This window comes from Oenanthe melanoleuca, chromosome Z, assembly GCF_029582105.1.
Source record: "Oenanthe melanoleuca isolate GR-GAL-2019-014 chromosome Z, OMel1.0, whole genome shotgun sequence".
In the NCBI taxonomy this organism is placed as follows: domain Eukaryota; kingdom Metazoa; phylum Chordata; class Aves; order Passeriformes; family Muscicapidae; genus Oenanthe; species Oenanthe melanoleuca.
The window spans coordinates 39998601-40017528 of NC_079362.1; the positions used below are offsets into that span (position 1 = coordinate 39998601).

The window sequence follows — 18928 nt, forward strand, 5'->3', positions numbered from 1 at the left end:
CATGGTCTCAGAAGCATCTCACCAAAAGAGTTGGATCCTTAGGTATTCCACTCACTAGCAGACAGTTTGGAAATTATGCAATACATATTCACAGGTATGGGACTGCACTCCCCTGGTAACCTACCTTTGATGGTGAGGCTGAACAGAGGGGGTCACACCACATTATGGAATTGGTTCCAGCAGAACAGGCAACTCAGGTCACCTCACCACACTTGAATTCCCTGAGCTGGACACAGATTAATCCAGCCAGGGACAGCAAGATACACAGCACTATAAATTATTAACATTTTTTGCCCATATATAAAAAATGAAATGGGACAGAGTGCAAGTGTTTTCCCTTGGCCACAAACAATAGGTCTTAACATTTTACCACCTCATGTGACCAAATTAAGCTGACCTTCTAAACTCTACGGAGCATAATATCAAACTAAATGACTTGTATGTGGCAGACGACTGTCTCCAGATAGAGACTGTGCCAGTCTTGATTTGAAAGTCTGAGCTACTCACTTATTTCATGTGTAATCATTTCATTACTAGTAAAAATGCATGCCTTTTTCTTTGTCTTTTAATCATTAACTTGTCTGGCTTGCATCTGCCTCCCTTGGTATTTAGTGGACTTTTTCTGATAGTTTTAGCAGCCTTTTCAGGTTTGGTATTAAATACATATAATCAACACCCTTCCTGCCCTTCTTGGTGAGGCAAAGAGACAGGAGATCCTCACCCCAGGAAAGCATTTTCTCCAGTTCATCAGTCATTGTCTTGACTTTTCTGTGGAAACTTTTTAAACATCCTTTTGAAAGAAGTTGTTTCCAGTTTGTTTTTCCCAACTGAAAGCCACTCTCCACAAGGTTGTGATAAAAACATAAAATCAGCTCCCTATATCTCTTCACATCCATAGATTATCCTAGTCCTTTTAAGGCTGGATTTCCTAAGGAGCACAAAAATGAGACACTTATGTGGTATGCATGCGAGTGTCTCATCTTGAAGACCTCAGCCCATTACAATATCACAAATGTTGTAGGTCTCAAATGTGCTCCCAACTACTTCCTGAGAAGAGTGAGGAGATTTATGAAGAGACTGAAACATGGACTCAGTGTTGGACAGTGAAGAGACAACAGCTGACAGGCATCACTGCCTCACAGAACTACCAACGCTGTAAATCCTTTTGTGTTGCATGCCCACTTAAATCATCTGCTGAGTCTGCTTCTCAGGATACTGTTCAAAATTTTGCTAGTGGTACACATGTGGGACAGACCTGGTGAAATGTGTTGTGCCAGGACTCTGAGAACAGAATGAGGATCTTCAAGATGCCAAGAAACCAGGCAAGGTGATATTATAAACCTACCCACAGCTGTATAAGTAAAAGGCAGCCATAGAAAAGACTCAGCTTGTGATGTGACACAAGGTTCCACAAAAAAGATGCTTTGCAAATTTCTTCATTTTTTTCCCCCCACTCTTTCTATTAAAATTGTGGACTGAACTATTTCTAAGACCTTGCTAGAAAAAAACTAGGTGTAAATAGCCAAGTGGTTGTTTAAACAGTGTATCAAATTTGTACAGCATTTGCCACTTACAAAAAAAGAAGCTTCTGCTGGAATGCTGTAGCAGAAGGATACAAATTCACTACAAAAATCATGCAGCAAGTCTAGTCTGATGGCCATCAGATTATGCAATAGCAGCATATGTGCAGGTACTACAAGCTATTGCCAGAATAGAAACTTTGGCTTATCGAGTTATTTACTCTCTAACATGGCAATAAAAGCTAACCAATGCTTCCTTTTTTTTTTTTTTTTTTTTTTTTTTAATAGCCTTTTGATCTGTCAGCCTTGCCTGGATGCAGAAATAGGTCAGCTCAGTTGTATCTTTCTGATTATTTGACGCATTTATCCCATACAACATTCATTACTTATTATTCTATATAAATTTTTGTGTAGTGCTATTGTTGTTTAATTTTTACCATATAGCAGCAACAATTGCTCATGTAAGGCTCATGCCCAGCTGTTGTACGTACAAACAAACAATGTTCTCATGCATAAATATATATATACTTTTTTTTAACTTATATGTATATGTGTATGTATAAATGTGTATATATCTATATATCTATCGGCATATCTATCTATATCTATATCTATATCTATATCTATATCTATATCTATATCTATATCTATATCTATATCTATATCTATATCTATATCTATATCTATCAATATCTATCTAACTATATCTATATATATCTATATCTATATATCTATCTGCATATCTATCTATATCTATATCTATATCTATATCTATATCTATATCTATATCTATATCTATATCTATCAATATCTATATATCTATATCTATATCATCTATATATCTATATCTATATCTATATCTATATCTATATCTATATCTATATCTATATCTATATCTATATCTATATCAAGTAGTCCACAGATGAGAATCACCTCTTCAACAGAAGTAAAATAAACTGACAGAAAATCTCCTCTTCGTATCTCAGGTACTCTGCTGAAAGGTGCTGGTACCAGCTCTAGAAAACTGCCAGAAAGGCATTTTGCTCTTCTCACATTACCCGTGCAAGCCGAGCTTCTGAAGCACTTTGAGTCTTGTTTTGTGTCTTTGAAAAAAACACAGTGCAATTCAAGAGTTGTAAAGCAGTTATCCCTTGAGTGGCCATCAGCGATTTGTCAGGTTTCTCACAGGCATTAATTCCCAAACAGGCGTTGTGGAAGAGATGACACTTAGGATCTAATGCCAGGTTGAGCAGGAACTGATCCTCCTGGAAGAACTGGAGGCATTTATGAAAGGCAAACAAGTGACTGTCACAGGAATGGCATAATTCCCAGGCACTCCCTACTTGTCTGGAGCTACATCTGGTAAATCAAATAAATCTGTGATTGCTGCAGTTTAACCTTTCAGTTGCTTTGTTTACAACTTAAATCCTCACAGGATATATATTTAAACCCCGGAATTTTTATTTTCATGGGTTAGAATGAGGCTTCCTTTTGTAACACAGTGCTGCAGCACCTTCAAGGGTGACCAGCTCTCTCCTAAGTGCCTGGAGCAGCAAGGACACCACAGATATTGTCCACTATAAACTCTTTCTGCTGTAGCTGGCATGGCTCTTCTCTGTCTGAAACACAAGAACTGTCTTTTGGGATTAATATTTGATTCCTGGTGAGCCATTTTACTTTACACTTTTTTTTACAGTAATTTGTTTGGTTTAGTTGGTCAAGATCCTCTCAACTTGGCTACAGATAGCCATGACACCATACTTGATTAGATCTGTGTACTCATACAAACATTATTTAAGAATACATTCCAACAAAAATGGTAGCATTGTCTTAAATTAGTCTGAACAACTTAATTCATCCTTCTTGAAAAAAAAAATAAAGTCAACCATTTATCTACAGGAACTTGCCCTTTCATATTGAAGGTGCACAAGACCTTCAAGCCCTAGCAACCTAAAACTGATCTTTTAAATGCTAAAACAATTGGGATATATTAGAATAGCTGAAAGCTAAATTTGGCTATTTTCAGAATATGTAGCATATATTAATCATCCTGCATTTCTCTTTCTATGATGCTTCCAGCTTACTAAAAGCTTTTCAGCACAGTATAGTAAATCAGCTTTAAGCAGAAAACTGCACAGGAATTTTGACAAAGCACTGCCTTTGCAGATATGTGTACACTTAATTTATAAATGCCAATCTCAATATACTTCTTCTGAAAGGTTAACCATCATACAGGCTATTGTGTATGAGTTTCTGTGTAAAACTTGTTAGTATTATTTTATGGTGGCAAATCTGATCTGTCTTTCATATTTAACAGGAGACAATGATCTCAACATGAAAACACCCTTCCTGTTTAGACTTGGAAATCCTTTCCATCCACACTATGCCAATATTTAGGAATCTTCTGTATTACATGAATAGGAGTATTTGGCAAAGGATGGGGGAATACCATGTCACATATCTCTTATAATAAATATTTGCAGAGGGGGAAGGGCTAATAAACATACTGTCTTCTAAATACTGTTTTCTGTCTCTGTTTTCAGAAATAGATATAGTTTGAAAAGCATCCAGGGCGCCTGCCTGAGAAGTAGGACCTGAGAAAACCACCTCCAGAGATGAGACATATTCAAGTTGGAGTAAATGGGTATAAAGGTGAAATTCGATGGAGATTGCACTATTTTTGATCTACATTTCTGTGCTTTGCTTTCCCTCTTCTCATTTTAAAAGGAAAAGGACATAATTTTGTGGCTCCATGTTCTAGTAATGAGCAAAGCAGGGACCCCAGGCAGGTGCAAAGGAGTGCTCTTTATTTTTACTGATAGGTAAGGTTTTATAAAGCTGTACCAATTGGTAACAGCTCTACATGAGGGGGTATAGAAGGGTTTACTGATGGCATTTCAAAACTAAATATAAAAAGCAAATGGAGCTTTCAAGATTGTGAAGGAATAAACCATATGCTTGGCTCACAGTCTAAATTCTATTCCCTTATTTAAAAGTTAAGCACATACTCAGTCTTTACCTTTTGCTGAACTATCTTTCTGAAAGACAGCATAGCACCTAATCAGCCATGTTAGATGGGTAGGTCTGCCCTGATGCAGCTAACTGAGCATGGAAAGAAAAGGGAATGTTAGAGAAAACATCACAGCAGCATGATTGAACCCAGTTATTATAGATCGCTTTTGAGCAGATTATTTACCCTTTTCTTAAATTTTTTTTTGCCAATTCCTTTTACAGTTCTGCAACATACTGTGTGGGTTTCTGTGAAGAAACCCGAATCTTACGCATTTTTATCTCATACTTTGCTTTCTTCTAGCCAATCAACATAAACCCTTCCCCTAAGCACAAGGCTCAGTCACTGCCTGCTCTCTTTACTGCACACAGCTGAGGCTTTGCTGCTACATGGTTATTTGCTCTTATGTTTCTCTGTGTACCTCCTTCTTTCCTGGATTTTGCCATAAGTGGTCTTTAAACACAAGGAAAAGCTAAGGGTTTAGCCATTTCTGAGGAGTACTCCCAAATGACACTGGACACTGCAAACAAACAAAATATAAAATCTTCCTCATCCTGCATTATTTACTGAAAAACAAACTCATCAGAATGAAGAAAAAACATGACACTTGAGTCTTCCTGTACACTGACACAGCAAGAACATCAATTTGCCCTCTGTCCTATGGGGACATAGAAGGGGTCAGCATTGTACTGCCTGATGCCCCATGTCACAGGAGAGAAGACTAAAACTTTATAAAAGGCAAACAAACCTGTTCGAGCTTCTATTCCCTTTTACAGGCTTGCTGTCCCTCGGCATTTCTGCCTTCTTCCATGGTGAGGCACTTGCTCTGCTTTTGTTTCACTGCCAGACTGGCACAACTTTTTGTTAGGACATGCCATGCAGAGAGGCTTATGTCCCCATAGGGCATTTTCCCCTTGGCCCTGCTACCGTTTCACAATTCCAGTGCTTATGATGTAATTGCCAGCACATGCACACAAGGCACACCCAGAAAATTCGGCTGTGACAGATACCTCTACAGCATCCACAATTCAGTCAGGAGATAATTGCATTGTTCTACCTTCAAACAAAACGACTTGCAAGATTTCACTTTTAGGTCAACAAAATGGATTCACAAAGAGTTTGCAAGACTGAACGTGCTGAGGGTTTTTCAGGATCAAAGCCTTAACAATTGCAAAGAAAAGATGACTTTTCTTTTGTCTTGTTATAAATGCGCTGGGAAAAAATATCTTTCTATGCTTCCACACAGGCATAGAACATACTTAATTTTTCAAGCTTGAAAAGACCTTATTGCTTATTGCAGATCACACATGATCTCCTCTGCTGACCTGTTCTTTTCTCCTGCATCCTCCAAAGGACTAATATAATATAATGTATGTTTATACAAAACAAATTATTTAATATGTAAAGGCCATGAAATTTAAGTTATTTAACATACTTCAGGGTCTGATAACCTTCCCATATCCTAGGGAAGGATGCAAATCAGACTGTACCATGCTCCTTGCATTGAGCTTCACATAAGCAAGCACTGGTACTCCTACTTGGACATTATCTGTAAATTACACAAAACTATAGTCCAGCCAGATTTGAGAACACTAAAGGTTTTTTAAATAGCAGTGAGATGAGTGCCTATTCTAGTTGTCCTTATAGAAAACCCAGCCTGCCCCATGATAAAGTGAGAAAACTGTGACTTGCCAGTGGGAACAGGAGAACTTTCCCAGGACATTTTTCTAGCAAGAAAAAGGTCACATGTTTTCTCTTCTCTCTTGGCTCAGCATGTTATTTTCATTTAACATGAAAACTGATACACCTAGCTAACAGATGTAGCAAAGAATATAAGAAATTTCCTTTTGCTTGCTTAAGCTCTTATTGCGTTGTCTGGCAGCTGAAATTATGTTTCTCTACATTTCAGACAAATAAGGAGGAATTCTACACTGACGATAAAATAAATTTGGTGAGGGAGAAAAAGTCTCCCTGCAACTGGTCTGCACAACATGCAGCCCAGGGCCACTTGTTTTTTAGTGGGTCATGGGCAATGTCCTGTCCCATGCCCCCATGGCTAGGGACAGCCAGGCACCCATCACTCAGCTCATACTCAGTCTGTCAAACGGAGTTGTGCTTAAAGTAGAATCAGAGAGTGTCTTGGTTCCACTGCAGACAGCAAACCCACAGGTCTGTTTGGTCTCAGCAAGGGTTCCTTCAGACTCAGTTTAAGTAAGGCCTTTGTAAATTCTCACTAACACATATAGATCCCCTCCCACACATCAATAAAGTTTTATTTTAGAGAAAGAGAATGAACACAGACACATTGATCAAAAGTTAACTATACAGTATGTCAGGAGCTAATGAAAAACAAAGACATATACTCCTTTAGGATAACAACAGTTTCCCACAGGGTTCAGTGTGATAACAAACTGTCAGAGCCCCAGTACCAACAGTGACAAAACAACCACCACCAAATGGATCTTTTAAAGCTGTGGCCCATGATGAGGTCGAGGACAAATTCAGTCTCTGCCAATATGCTTTCACTACCTAAAAGCATCTTGGTTTTGACTGGATAATTATAGTGTGCTGAGCCAACCAGCTGTCACTAAGGAACAGGAGCTGCCCAAATGAAGCAAAATGCATAGACATTTACTGTTGATTTATCACACAGTAATGAACCCAGTTACAGCCTTTTGAGGCACGGAACTGAAAGACAGAAAGAGAGAAAGGAAAAAAAAAAAAAAAAGGAAAGGGAGAAAGAGCAAGCTTTGAACATTTTGTTCCAGTCAGTTTCCATGAATGAGGAAAACACCAGGCGTGATTCAATCGAAGGATGCCCACCCAGAGTCACACTGTTGCTGGAGAAGTGGCCACTGGGCCGATACCCGAGACACACATTTCCCAGAGCACACAGACCGAGTCTTTGCCGAAACGTGAACTTTCACTGATGGCATACACAGACATAGCAGGGCAAACAAGGAGAACGGCAGAAACGGCTGAACAAACTTTATTCAGGATCTGACATACAATGTCAGTATAATGAACGTGACCTAAAGAAATAGTTACACTCATAACAAGACTGAGTTGGCAGCTTTGCCCAATTAGTATCAGTTCATTTTATGTTGATAACTAGTATACACATACGATATTCTATAAAAGCTGAATAAATGTCACCATAAATCATAGTCCTTTTTATCCCCTGTGGTCGTTATATTTGGAAAGTACTTTCAGTTGAATCTTCTTTAATACTAGTCGTAGACTGAAATGTAATGCAAATGTAATTCTGGCAGTCTCCGCAAGACACCAGAAATGCATGGACCAGAAAGGTTCTTTTTTTTACCCAGCATCTCTATGACTACTGCTCTTAAAAAGCAAAACTGTTTTGTTTCAAGTACTGTACACCATGATATTTACAGCGACTTTAGAACTAAAATAGACAAAATGTAGGGGTTTTCTCCCCTTCCTCCTGAAGTTCAAGTCCTCTCCCAAAGCAACAGCTACTAGTTTGCCTGCCTGTTCACTACTTCGGAAATATTTTAAGCAGCAGTAACCAGCACAAACAGCTGCTGTGCTTGTTGCACTGTAAGGGGAGAGTACCCCAGGTGCTTACCATTAAAGGAAATAGTAAAAATTGCCATGATTTTTACTGTTACTGGTAAAAATGCTGAATTCTTGTCTCAAGCTGCTCGAACTGACAGCAGCCAAGGAAATGGGTGCTGTCCCTCCATATGCCCCCCACCTGCACTTAGCTGAAACTTGTTAAGCCAAGATGCCACCAGGTAGCCTAAGAGGCCACTCCACAGGCAGTGTTTGTTACCTGCTGCCTCCTGCAAGACCAGCAGGAGGGCAAGTACAGATTTGCTTCTAGGAGGCACATGCCTGAAGTCTGTTGTCAAACTGCAGGGATACTTTGGCTTTTGGTACTCTACTGCCCACAAAATGGTCCACAGGCAGTTTCCAGGGCTCTGTTTTCTAGCCTGTCCTTCAGAATTTTAATGAGGAGGAAGGGTCAGAAGCTAACATAATTATTTATAAACCAGTGTCAAGATTTGTTGGGTAGTTTTTCCAGTATTTTCCCATGTACAACTCTAAACTAATTTATGGACTAGTGCATTGCTTTCAACATTGCTTGTCATATTTTTCCTTGCTTCTTGTAATATTTTCTTCAGTAAGAGAATGGTAATTCAGCCATATGTTCCAAGAATATAACAGGCTCTAGCTGCAAAAATAACTATTAGTGATTTTCATTTTTCCTTACAGAGAAACCACAGAGAGACAACATTGTTTGCTTCCGAAGACTACGTACACACACACACTCACACACACACACACATATTAAAAGGTATTTGTCATAAGCATTTTGGCAAACAACTCTTAGGCTTCTGCTGAGTGAATCCCACCTTGAAAAGAAGGCCAGAAATGCATACCTAGCTGTTTCATAATAATAATGGGGATTTAAAACAAATATTATTTATTTTCTACTTGAATAGCTTCACAAAGCGCAAGTTATGTATTCACCAAGATTCTTATTTAGTATATTTTGAAAACAATGGCACAAACTCCTCACTGCCATCACTTTCTTAAGTTCAAAATATCAACTGGGAACTCTTCAGATATTAGTTTGCAGCAATAAATACTTCCTTTTAATTTTACTGTTTCTGGCCTCCTTGAAGTGTATTATAATGTACTTGATAATAAAATAAATTGGCAATAATACATTCAGGGAAAAAAAAAGATTTTAAAACAACACTATCTCTCTTGCATTGCACTCAAAATTATCTTGCATGCCATGAAAATAATTCTCAGTCACAAACTGTGAACTGGGAAAACAAGTGGAATTCTTCCAGATTTAACTGTCACAAAGAAAAACTGGTGAAGAAAGCAATTAAGAAACACACAGCATCCCATAATTTAAGATGCATTAGAAAAAAGACAAAAAAGAAAAAAAACTTGCCACGAACAAAGAAAAATGTGAGGTCTGCTGCTAGCTGTCCCCTAATTCTTTGCTTATTTCAGTCTTTACGCTGTTAGTTTACAGTATTCTATGTACTACCTTCCATAAAAATAAACAGGTCCTTGGGGACTACCATGCCACTTCAAAACTACTTGCAGTAGCTCTCTACCTTCATTGATGTAAAAAATAAAGATTTCTGAACAGGGGCTACTGGTATCATTTGCCTTCATATTGTGCCAAGTAGGCTTTTGAAATGCCAGTTGTTGTGGAAACTGGGGAAAATGGTAAATCCTGCTGAGGGCTGTTCTAGCTAAGCATCATAACAACATCATCAGGAAAAATCTCCTCTCAATACTATTTTAAAAGGTATTTTCCTCTGTAATTTTCCAAATTGAAAGCTAGAACAGTAGCTAAAAGCAAGCAGTTTGAAAAATCTGCGTTATCCTTGCTGCTGTCCAAAAAGAACTGTACTTTCACATATAGACCTTGCTGCAAGCCCTAGGCAAGCTCAGATGTGACAAATCCTGCTCCAGCATTTTTAGTTCAAGTCCAGTTCAAGCCCAGTTCTGCAGGACTCTGACATAACTTTCCCAAATCAGTGACAGACTTGTCACTGACATTGAGGGGACCCTGAAACAAACAGTCTCACAGGAAGAAGGGATGTCTTACCAAAGAAATACCTCTGAAATGGAACAGGTTGTGAGTCTGAATGAGAAGACAGTACACACATAGAAAATGTGCTACATGCTGCAGTTCTCCACTCAGTAATTAATATCTGCAGATATACAGGAGAGGAGGATGATCCACATTGTGGAGTTTATTGAGAAGGAGCACAGAGGAGAGATAAAATATGGGCAGAGTACAGTGTGAACTCTAGAAAGAAAAGGAAAATTACTAGACTGCTCCAGTGCAAAAGAAAGGGGGTTTCCAGACCTCAGCTGATTAGTAGTGCTAGACAGATATCCCCTTTTTTCTCACTTAAACATTTTAGGTCCTGTTAATTCGTGTTTCTTACTTCTTAACAGTGTTTTATAGCTGCTTAGGAAGATAAATATCTGTCCTGCAAAGAATTCCCTTAAAGATTTTATGCAACATTTCACATAAATACTATGCCTAGTACAGAAAAAATTTGTCCATATCCAAACTAACACAAGCCACTTATTTCTGCACAGTGATTTTTTTTTTCTGTTACACTAGACAATCATATTTGGAATATGCTTAGGAAAAAAGACAGAAACTTTTGCTAGCTTCTATATCACTACTTCTTAATGACTCAACTTTATTTTAATGCCACATATTTCACAGCTACCAGCCTGTTGGAAATATTTCTGCATCCTATGTTGTTAGTTGTCCTACAATTTCAGAAGCTCGTGATCTCTTATGGAAGTTTGCCGATGTAGTTCCCTCTCCCTCCCCAGCTATAGCATGACAATGCATGCCAGAGCATAAGCTGTGGCACAGACTTTGGAGATGGATGTAGAAAGGTTACATAATTTTGCAGAAAATTCATTATGATCAAGCAGCACCAGTTAAAGCAATCACTCTCCTGGCCAAAAAAATAAGTGAGGAAAAGAAAAACAAAAGACCCAAGTCTTCACTTTTCTGATGTCCTGTTGCATCAAAGCACAGGTTGCAACAAGCTGAGAAAGTGAAATGTGCTTCAACGTCTTTTTCAGTTGCTATGGTACAGTTTCTTATGGAAAATTCCTTGTTCTGCGTGATGTTTTTCCTGCCTCATTTGGGATGGCAGAACCGTTCCTTGTGTCACCTGAGAAACCGGGCTGTCAGTTTCCACCTATTGGTGAGAAAGAAACTCATCAGCAGCAGAACTCAATGGAAAATTCCTTGGTTAGAAGTTTCTGCGCTGGAGGCCAACATGACAGTGGGGAGCAAGAATGGACAGGTCAGGGGATGAGGGTGCCACACAGGAGATCTGGCTTCCAGCTCAGGGTCAGACACAGATTTCCTGCGCAATCTGGGCAAAGGATTTAACCACCGGGACTCCCCACTCATACAGGCAGGACAACCAAGCATCCTTTCCCCGTCCTTCACCCTGTGTGTGAAGCCCCAGGCCTGTAACCTGCCCACTGGACAACCAAGTGGCTCCAGGTTACAGGAGTGGGGCCATAGCCCAAAAGCTCTTCAGGCAAAGGTAGCCAGTGCTTTGCACAGGGAGGTCTTGTTTGAACCATGGAGCTCTAAAGCAATGCATGGAAATAATACCAAGTGGTTTCATTATCCTCCATTTTTAAGGAAAAATATCAACAGAGGCAAGGAGGGAAAACTCCAGCTTTACTGTACAGCCAAATAGGAAAAACATAGGGCTTTCGGAGGAGATCTGAAATCTATTTTCTGCATAGATAATACTGAAAATTGCCAGAAACAGAGTATAAAAATGGTATCATAGCATCACACTGGTGATACAAAACAATCAGGGATCAGGCCTTTTCACTAGGGAAACTTTTGTTATTGGCTAGTTGGAAGTTATCCGATTTTAATGTGGCATGTTTCCTGCTGGAGTGTTTGCCTTTCCAATCAAAAAATAATTAGATTCCACCACTTTTGATTCATGACAAAAACAAAACATGGTTAAAAAGAAAAACAAAAAAAAATGTTAATATTTTAATGCTATTGGATACCTGCGGTACTTCAGAATGCCAAAATTTCCATGGACTCCCTATGGTGGTGAGAAGAGCTTTTGACCTCTCTGACCAAAGGGGTTTTGAAAATAATAAATGCATAAGTGTTTGAAAAGAGATTCCTTTAGTAATGTCTGTCATGAGAATGAAGAGCGTTCAAAATATGACAGTGCAAGTGCATTCCACAGGACAAATTTTCTGGTGGTGCCAATATTTAAATCTCCATTGACTTCAGTGGAGTTTCACCCTTTAATCTAAGAAGGTTTAGACTTGTTGGATATCACTTGCAGTAACATACAACTTTTTGTCTTTTAGGGTCCCTTACAGATAAGTTCAACAGGAAAATTAATGGAAATAGGGGTAGGAATGAAAGAAAACATACTAATATTAATTAAATATGAGACAAGACATTCAAAATTTTGATTTCCATAGCATTAAGTCCAGCATAAAGCTAGTCAAAAATTTCACTGAAAAGTATTAATAATGTAAAACAAAGTTTCCAATATTTGGCAGCTGAAAAATTCTGATTTTCAGCTACCCTTTTGCTTTCTAAAACAAAGAATCAAATTTAACACTCAAAAGCAGGAAAATCCTTCCCCTTCCCTAGACAAGCACACACAAAAACACTGTTACCCCTATTTTTGAAATATTTTCACAAATTGAAATATTAAAAAAAAAAAAAAATTAAAATACCAACTTGTTTAAATTTTATTGATTTTTTTTTTCTGTGTCAACAGTTCAAGTTGAAACTTGAGACAAAATTTAACCAAGTGCCCTCTGCTTTCTCTTATATTATAAAGCAGCAAATAATCTTGAAATGCTGAAATCTCCCATGGGAGGAAAATTCTGTTTTTGAACAGCTTTACTTCTGTGCATTTAAAATCTCAGCTACTACCCTGGAACTCTGGAGGGGAAGGACTTGTACTGAAGATGGAATAATTCAGTAAAGGCTGTATTATTCTGGCTGTACAAGGTGGCTGGTAAAGACTGCAGGACCTTCCTCTCTCACTTTGCACCATGGAGGAACCACTCTTTCAAGGCTGATGCCAGAAGAAGAACTGGTTGCCAGTCTCACAGAGAAGCCCATGCAGGATCCCTGCACACCAGCACATTGCTCCACTGATCATTTTCCTCATTCTACCAATTTGGACTCCCAGCTGACAAACTTTACATTCTGATCTGAATTCTGTGACTTAAAAGCAGTTGTTCTGAAAAGCAATCCCAGGCTGAACAAAATGATAAAAATGAAAGAGGGATTCAGCATTTTAATTCCTATGTTACTGCAAAGACTTGTCCATGTACCAATCTTTTGGAATAGCAAAAGTTCTGTATGCAGCAGTATTTTTGTGTTAGAACTCAGTGTTTGGATTATGATGGGCCATCTCATCTTCAGTAAGGATTGTGCTGTTATATCAATATTCCTAGTAAAAGAATAGCTCCTCAGCTTTTCAGCAGCCGGTGTAAATTAGGATACTCAGACCCTTTGATAATCACAAGCACTAGTGCTACATTTCCCTTCTCCCAGTATCCTAATAATCTTCCTCCTTATATCTTCCGCAGCACAAGCAGAAGCTGCGACTGGAGGTGGGGGGTGCAAACTCATACAGAAATAAAGAGTGACCTAGAAGAGGTTTTTGTAGTTCATCTCCTACTCTGTTGATCCTTTCATACTCCCCAAAGATCTGAGACATTTTATAATTATGACCATAATGCAATTCCATCAGGGATTCAAGAAGACTTCCCTACTGAACATCTAGAGAAGCAATAAACATCAGTTTAAAAGCTATAAACCCAAATTAACTGTTAAAGCCACAGTTACAAGGCCCTGCCACACCAACCTCCAGTCCTCTTCACTGGGACTACAGAGCAGTGTAAAATTCCCTTTTTAACCCAACCAGCCTTGGGATGAAACACAGCAAAATTGGAAAACTTAATGAACACACTGGCCTGGTAAAAGGCAATTAGAAAATCCTTAATCAGACACTGCATGTTTAACAAGTCAGGTAATGTAACAGAAGCAAAGACTGCTTGCCTAAATCCTTTTGCTCTCTTAAGCCTAATCCTGAAACCGTGGAGAGCAAGGTAGGTAGTGACTGTAATTGTGCTAAGTTTGGAGAAGCACACCTGCAAATCATTGGCTTCATTGGAGTGAATTGACAGCAGGCCTACCCTTTGTCTTGCTTATCTTTTATTTCCTTTTCCCTCCCCGTTCTCTCATGCCCTCTCTTTGTTTGGGAGCAGGAGGTCTTTGCTGTTTCCCTGAGTGCTGCTTCCTACCGGGGCACTCTCTGGTTATTGCTTGGGTGCAGGAGTTGTAGGATTCTGTATTTTCCTTTCCCTATTGCCTCAGCATGATTTATATCTGCTGCATCTTTGTTACCCTGGTTCAGTTTTGTCCAGTCTAATTAGTTTTCTCAGTAATCGTTCCTTGCAGTTTATGTTTATGACACCAGGGTCAACCTTAATGTGCCTGCTGGCACAGCACCTAAAGATAAGATTTTTTTATCCATGTTTGTAACATGGGCATGATTCCCTGTAGCAAAGCCTAAGGGTATATATCGTGTTCTGCCCACATGGAGCAGCTGCCTGTTAAATGTTAGAGTTTGCATTGACTTTCCTTTGTTCCATAATCTTAAAAAATAAATAAATGTAATGTAAATAAAATGTAATAATATACTTCATTTTTTTGCATTAATGTACAGGGTTCATTTCATAAGTCTTCACATTATTTTTCCCTGATGCTTTGCTCTACCACCTTTCACTTGGTTCAAGAGGAAGGGAAAAGAAACTATTGTGTTCTGTGAATCAATTTATTAACCTTCTTTAGATCAGATTAACTGGTCAAAAGTGTGCTTTTACTTACAGTCATCCTACAGCTTGCACAACTCAACAACACACAAAAAGAATCTCAATAATTCAAGTGTGTCAGAATGCAGAAATGCTTAGATTGCACAGTATTAAATGGCTCATTAATTTACTTTAAAGCAACAATCCAAAAGCCAATTCCAAATACAAAGAACAATAGTAGCTGGGTTTGGTTTGAATATGTTCAAACAGGCTTTGATCTGTGGCTGCTTTAGACTGATTACCCAGAGAGCTAAAATGCCATGCAAAACTCTAAGTCCAGCTCAGCACTGACACAGCCTCAGAATTTCAACCAGAGAGCAGAGTAGGGAATAATGGGCAGCTTGTGACTGTGAGGGTTTATATTCTAGCTTGTGAACCAGGATTTCCTTTCCTTATTACAAGAGTGTCAAGATCTAGGAAAGATTTAAACTCAGGATTGATATCTTTACTGAGACTGCATTTACATTTAAATAATTGTTCTTTCTTAAAAATCAAAACTCGTCTCTTGAGATGCTTTAGCTAATGAACAATGTGGATTTTAACATGTATGATTGTATATAGCATACCCATAGAGAAACACTACAGAAAGCATAACAGTGTTTCTTAAAAGCTTTTGCAGACATCTAGATGGGATGTATGACTGGTCTGATGAGGCCAAGAGCTCACTGTGGGTGGGCACAGTCCTTTTTATACAATGAAAAATAACTATGGCATTCGGAGGCAGGAACTCCATCCCAAGAGTAGACAAAAAAAAACCCCAACAAGCATTTCTCTGTACGCTTTCTCTCCATTGTTACAAAAAACACACAATGCTTCTCTATGTTTTTCCCATAGAAAGTGCTCTAGATGTTTCTGTATACATGTTCTGTCAATAAACACAAGCTGCAAAGTTCAGATGGCAAAGCTGTCTTCTGCAGGAGCAGTGAACACCTGTGTGCTTTCTTCTGTCCTGAAAACACACTGTCTTGCAGTCAAAAAAAGAAACCTACTGGTCCAAAATATATCTCTCACCATTTTGTTTAATGTTGCCATTTACCACAGCCCTGTTTCAGATGTTGAGGCAAATCTCAAAACACACAGAGATCAATAGGCAAGAAAGGCTCATGTTGGTTAAAACAGGAAATCAATTCTGGGTTGGGCCTCTAGGTGAAAGCTACCACTGAAAAGTAAGGTTGAATCTTCTCATCTTCCTCATTCAATCAGAAGTTGGACTTTAGGATCTTGGATGTTTTTTCCAATCTTAATGATTCTATGGTTTCTGAAAGATATACTTTATTTTGCACTGTGTTTATTTCTCAGTCTGGTACAATTTCATGGTTCTCTAAATTAAAAGAGGCAAAAACCTGTAACTTTAAAGTGCAATACAACCTCGTGGTAAATGTGGGAAACAATTTCCAGCAAGGAATGCAGAATGCATAATGGAAAACCCTTTAGCAAGTTGGGAAATAGTCATCTTCCTGTTCAGGTAAAAAAATCTAAGACAAAAAGAAAATATGTTCTCCAAGAAGTTCTCTGTGAATTTGAGTCTTAAGCCTGTGCTCCTATACCATATCTTCAGGATGAGAAGTGTGATTTACTACTGCTGTGAAACTACACCTCACCTGATGTCTCCTCTCAGGGGTGGGCACAAGGCTGAAAGGCTCATTCCTGCAGGGCTGAGTCAAGCACAGAGCTTTTGAGCTCCATTTCTGGTACCTGCTGGGGCTGGCTGTGGCATCTGGAGTCCAGCCACTAATTCACCCTGCCCAGTGGCAGCAGAACTGATGTGACTTGTCACAGGCACTTTGCACCTGCAGTCAGCCCCGGGCTGATGAGCTGAGGGACCCCAAACTTGCCTCTTCTGCTCCTGCTAGGGATGGGGCTCCCTTCTGCAGGCACTTTGTGAATGCTCTGGGGTTCAGAGCCCTTGGGGCAGAATCAAAGGCTCACCCCTGTGATTGCACTGAGGGCAGGACACTGTCATCCCTGATATGGCTAACACTGTTTCATTACCTGCCAGGACAGATGAGCATCAGCTCCCTGCTGTGGGTGATCTGTGACCCTCTGGCCTTTCAGCTGCTTCTGATCTCTCTCCTCCTCTGCTCTCTTGGTCCTGAGTGTTTCAGCCACAGGAGGATATAAATATATTGCTGTTAATGTCAGGGAAGGTGCTACATACTATTCAGGGAATATCTGCCTGTTTATTAGACAGGGCTAGTATTTACAAAAGGGCATCAATGTGTCACAAGTATAAGCCAATCTTTAGGTATTAGAAGACTTGAAAGAAATGCACCCCTTAAGGTTCACTGGATACTTATTTGAAGAAAGGTTCCTAATAGGTTCTGCCATTTTCAGATAGTAGAAGAGTTACTACTGTGATCCACTGTAGCTATTTGTCCATTCCTGAACTGAGCAGATAAAGTATGCAAAATAAAGTGAGAATTTGCCATCAACATAAGTGAGAATGCAATCATTGCTGGACAATGATAACATGAATAATTTCATTCTCAGCTGGTTACACAGCACCTTTGCATACCTGCCATTGCACTAATGAACTTCATGGACCAAAGCATCACAACTCCATTAGAACAACACAGGGTATTCTAAACCAGAGATTGGAGAATGAGCCTATAAGCTTTTCTCTTGCTCTTTACTGCTCAAGAAGGAGCTTTTCAAGCTGCAAAATGGTTGCTTTTCTGCTGATGAGAATAAAAGATGGACAAGATAAATCATATCCTCCTGCAAAGTGGTTGGAACAAATCAGACATGTATTTATTGTGTTTCCTTCGCCAAAAGCTGAAGATGAGGTTCTTGCTTCTTTTCCATTTGTTTCTCCCTTTTTCTGTTCCTACTTTGTTTGAGACATGTTCCACTTGAAGGGTATTATTTTCAGCTATTTCTTGGTTTTTGTTTTTTTTTTGTTAAGACATCCACAGGCCTTCCATAAATAATAATAAAAAAAAGTATATCTTTGAAAGAAAGCCTAAAAGAAACCAAAACCAAACCATCTAAAGAAATCCTCAGCAACACTCAGACATAAGAGTTGCTGTGTGGGTATGGCTTCATTTCAGAAAGTTTCTAATTAAACTGTGTCTCAAGGAAGTATTCATAATGGCAGTTAAAAATTCTGTCAAATCTGTCTTTCCTTCAAAATTATTTAAATTAGAGATGTTTGAAGTTGGATTTCATTTCAATCCAATCTTGGGAATAAATAACAATGTGATAGAGACAGCCACCCTATTTTCCATTCCTTCTTTCCAGTTCTGTAGGAAACAAACCAAGGTGGGAGAAAGAAAGAAGGAAGGGATCTCTGAAAACAACTTTGCTTCCAGTTGCCTTAACTCTGATTTCAACCATCCAATGCAATTCAGAGCTGCTCAATGCAGCCCTTTGCAGCCTTTTTCTGCAGCCTGTGAGAGTACAGACTTTCAGCAGTTTCCGACACAGCATTTTCAAAGGCATATAGTTAGCTGCAGGTGAAGCAGTAATTTACTGGAATTTCCCAAAGTACTAAGATGACTAAGCCTTTGAATTCTATGGACCAGACTTAACTCTTTGAAGCAGTTTAGTTTAAATCCCCAGATAGAGTATTAGTATTAGATTATTATTATATATCATATTAGATATACAGAGATATGTTGCAATATAGAGAAACATATTTTATATAAATGCAAACAATGCCTCCTTGCAATATATTTTCCATTTAATTGTTTAACTGGCCCCCAAAGCTAACAGGCAAGTTGCTAGCCATAGTTATGGAACAATGTTTCATCTGGAGAACTTTAAAGAATTTCAGACCTCGTTGCAGCATTTTGACTTAGCTTATTTGACATATATTTTCCCCTTCAGGAGTTTTGTGTTTTGTTTATCACAGTAAGCCCCTCTCAATCTGCAAATAATAGTTTTCAACTATTATGGGCATGGATGGACTGGAGATAAGACCAATCCAGTGCTCACCTCATCCCAGATCTGTATTCCTCATAATTCAGACCACATT

The 18928-nt window shown here is 38.8% G+C and overlaps 1 protein-coding gene across 3 annotated transcripts in view; it reads right to left on the minus strand.

Moving 5' to 3' along the window:
- NTRK2 (neurotrophic receptor tyrosine kinase 2) overlaps positions 1–18928 on the minus strand; it is a 201170-nt gene that overhangs the window by 55126 nt on the left and 127116 nt on the right. The window contains exon 13 of one of the 3 annotated variants that reach the window (XM_056513946.1): positions 7502–11261. The exons of the other annotated variants lie outside the window; for them this stretch is intronic. Coding sequence (XP_056369921.1) covers positions 11251–11261 — 11 coding nt within the window. The 3' untranslated portion in view covers positions 7502–11250. Of the gene's footprint in view, positions 1–7501; positions 11262–18928 lie in introns of those variants that run through there. 3 annotated transcript variants of the gene reach the window in all.